This window comes from Apium graveolens, chromosome 6 (genome assembly GCF_009905375.1).
Source record: "Apium graveolens cultivar Ventura chromosome 6, ASM990537v1, whole genome shotgun sequence".
NCBI classification, from domain to species: Eukaryota; Viridiplantae; Streptophyta; class Magnoliopsida; order Apiales; family Apiaceae; genus Apium; species Apium graveolens.
The window spans coordinates 56,426,157-56,428,173 of NC_133652.1; the positions used below are offsets into that span (position 1 = coordinate 56,426,157).

At 35.3% G+C, this 2,017-nt stretch overlaps 1 protein-coding gene across 1 annotated transcript; it reads left to right on the forward strand.

Annotated features, from left to right (window-relative positions):
- The first annotated feature begins 949 nt into the window (after positions 1 to 949).
- On the forward strand, positions 950 to 1,612 carry LOC141665094 (secreted RxLR effector protein 161-like). Its single transcript, XM_074471076.1, has one exon. It carries the CDS (start codon positions 950 to 952, stop codon positions 1,610 to 1,612), a length of 663 nt encoding a protein of 220 aa, XP_074327177.1.
- Positions 1,613 to 2,017: the final 405 nt, after the last annotated feature.

Genomic DNA, 2,017 nt, shown 5'->3' on the forward strand with positions numbered 1-2,017 from the left:
TGAATGCCGTCGAAGAAAAGACTGGCCAAAATGGAAAGACGCAATCCAAACAGAATTAAATTCACCGCGTAAAAGAGAAGTATTTGGACCTGTTGTCCAAACACCAATGGGTGTGAACCCTATTGGAAATAAATGGGTATTCATAAGAAAACGAAATGAAAAAAATGAAATTATGAGATATAAAGCCTGACTTGTAGCATAGGGGTTTTCTCAAAGGCCTGACATTGATTATCAAGAGACATACTCGCCAGTGATGGGTGGAATTACTTTTCGTTTTATATTAGGTATGGTAACTAAAGAAAAAATGGAAACACGTCTTATGGACGTCGTTACTGCATACCTGTACGGTTCACTTGATAGTGAAATTTTTATGAAAATCCCAGAAGGGTTAAAAATGGACGAGTTCAAGAAACCTCGTCATATATACTCCATTAAACTTCAACGATCATTGTATGGACTGAAACAGTCTGGTCGTATGTGGTATAACAGACTTAGTCGTTATTTACAAAAGAATGGGTATATTAGTAATCAAATTTCTCCATGTGTTTTTATCAAAAAATCACAATATGATTTTATGATTATTGCTGTATATGTGGATGATTTAAACCTTGTAGGAACAGCTACAGAGGTTGATGAAGCTGTCATATACCTAAAGACAGAATTTGAAATGAAAGATGTTGGAAGGACAAAATATTGCCTTGGTATACAAGTCAGCACTTGTCATCGGGAATTTTCCTCCACCAATCTACGTATACAGAAAAGGTTTTGAATAGATTTTACATGGATAAATCTCATCCATTGACTACTCCAATGGTGGTTAGATCTTTATAGCCTGATAAAGATATATTTCGACCACGAGAAGATGATGAAGAAGTTCTCGGCCCTGAAATCCCATATCTTGGAGCAATTGGTGCACTTATGTATCTTGCAAATAATACAAGTGCCAGATATGGCATTTGCTGTGAATTTATTGGCTAGATTTAGCTCTGCTCCGATGGACAGGCATTGGCATGGGATCAAGCATATATTTCATTATCTTCGTGGAACAATTGATTTTGGGTTATTCTTCCCGAAAAACTCAACATCTCAGCTGATTGGATATGCAGACGCTGGATATTTGTCAGATCCTCACTTTGGAAAATCACAAACTGGATATGTATTTACATATTGCGGTGTAGCCAGTTCCTGGAAATCCACGAAGCAAACTACAGTGGCAACCTCAACAAATCACTCAGAACTCATTGCAATTCATGAAGCCAGTAGAGAATGTGTTTGGTTGCGGTCTATCATCAAGAATATTCAAGAATCATATGGATTACCGGACATCACAAGAAATCCTATTGTCTTGTTTGAGGACAACACTGCATGCATTGATCAACTTAAGGAAGGATATATCAAAGGAGACAGGATGAAACACATTTCACCAAAATTCTTTTACACTCACGAGCTTCAAAAGAATGGAGAAGTTGATATACAACAAATCCGATCATGTGACAACCTTGCAGATTTATTCACGAAATCATTACCGAATTCAACATTTGGTAAATTACGACATAACATTGGAATGCGTCGACTCAAGGATTTGTTGCAACAAAATTCAGAGAATGATTAGTTTTCAAAAGATAGATTGTACTCTTTTTCCTTCGCCAAAGTTTTTATCCCACTGGGTTTTTTTTTGACAAGGTTTTAACGAGCCAATCTATGATCCATACTATCATAACAATCAAAGGGGAGTGTTGTAAATTGATTGTCATATAGTTAGTCAATATTGTAATAGTTAGGCTATGCATAGATTTGTAGAAATTGTTATCTTGCATTTAATACTTGCTCCCTTTGTTTTACTATAAATAGATTGCATCTGTGAATGAAAATTTTGCACCGAGCAATTCTTTCTATGCTCATGTTTCCCTCTACTCTTGCTCTCTAATTTAGTAGCTCTTTTATAGTTATCATTATTACTAGTATATTACAACATGTATAAAAATTATTTATATAAAACTTGATAAGAGTGATATGA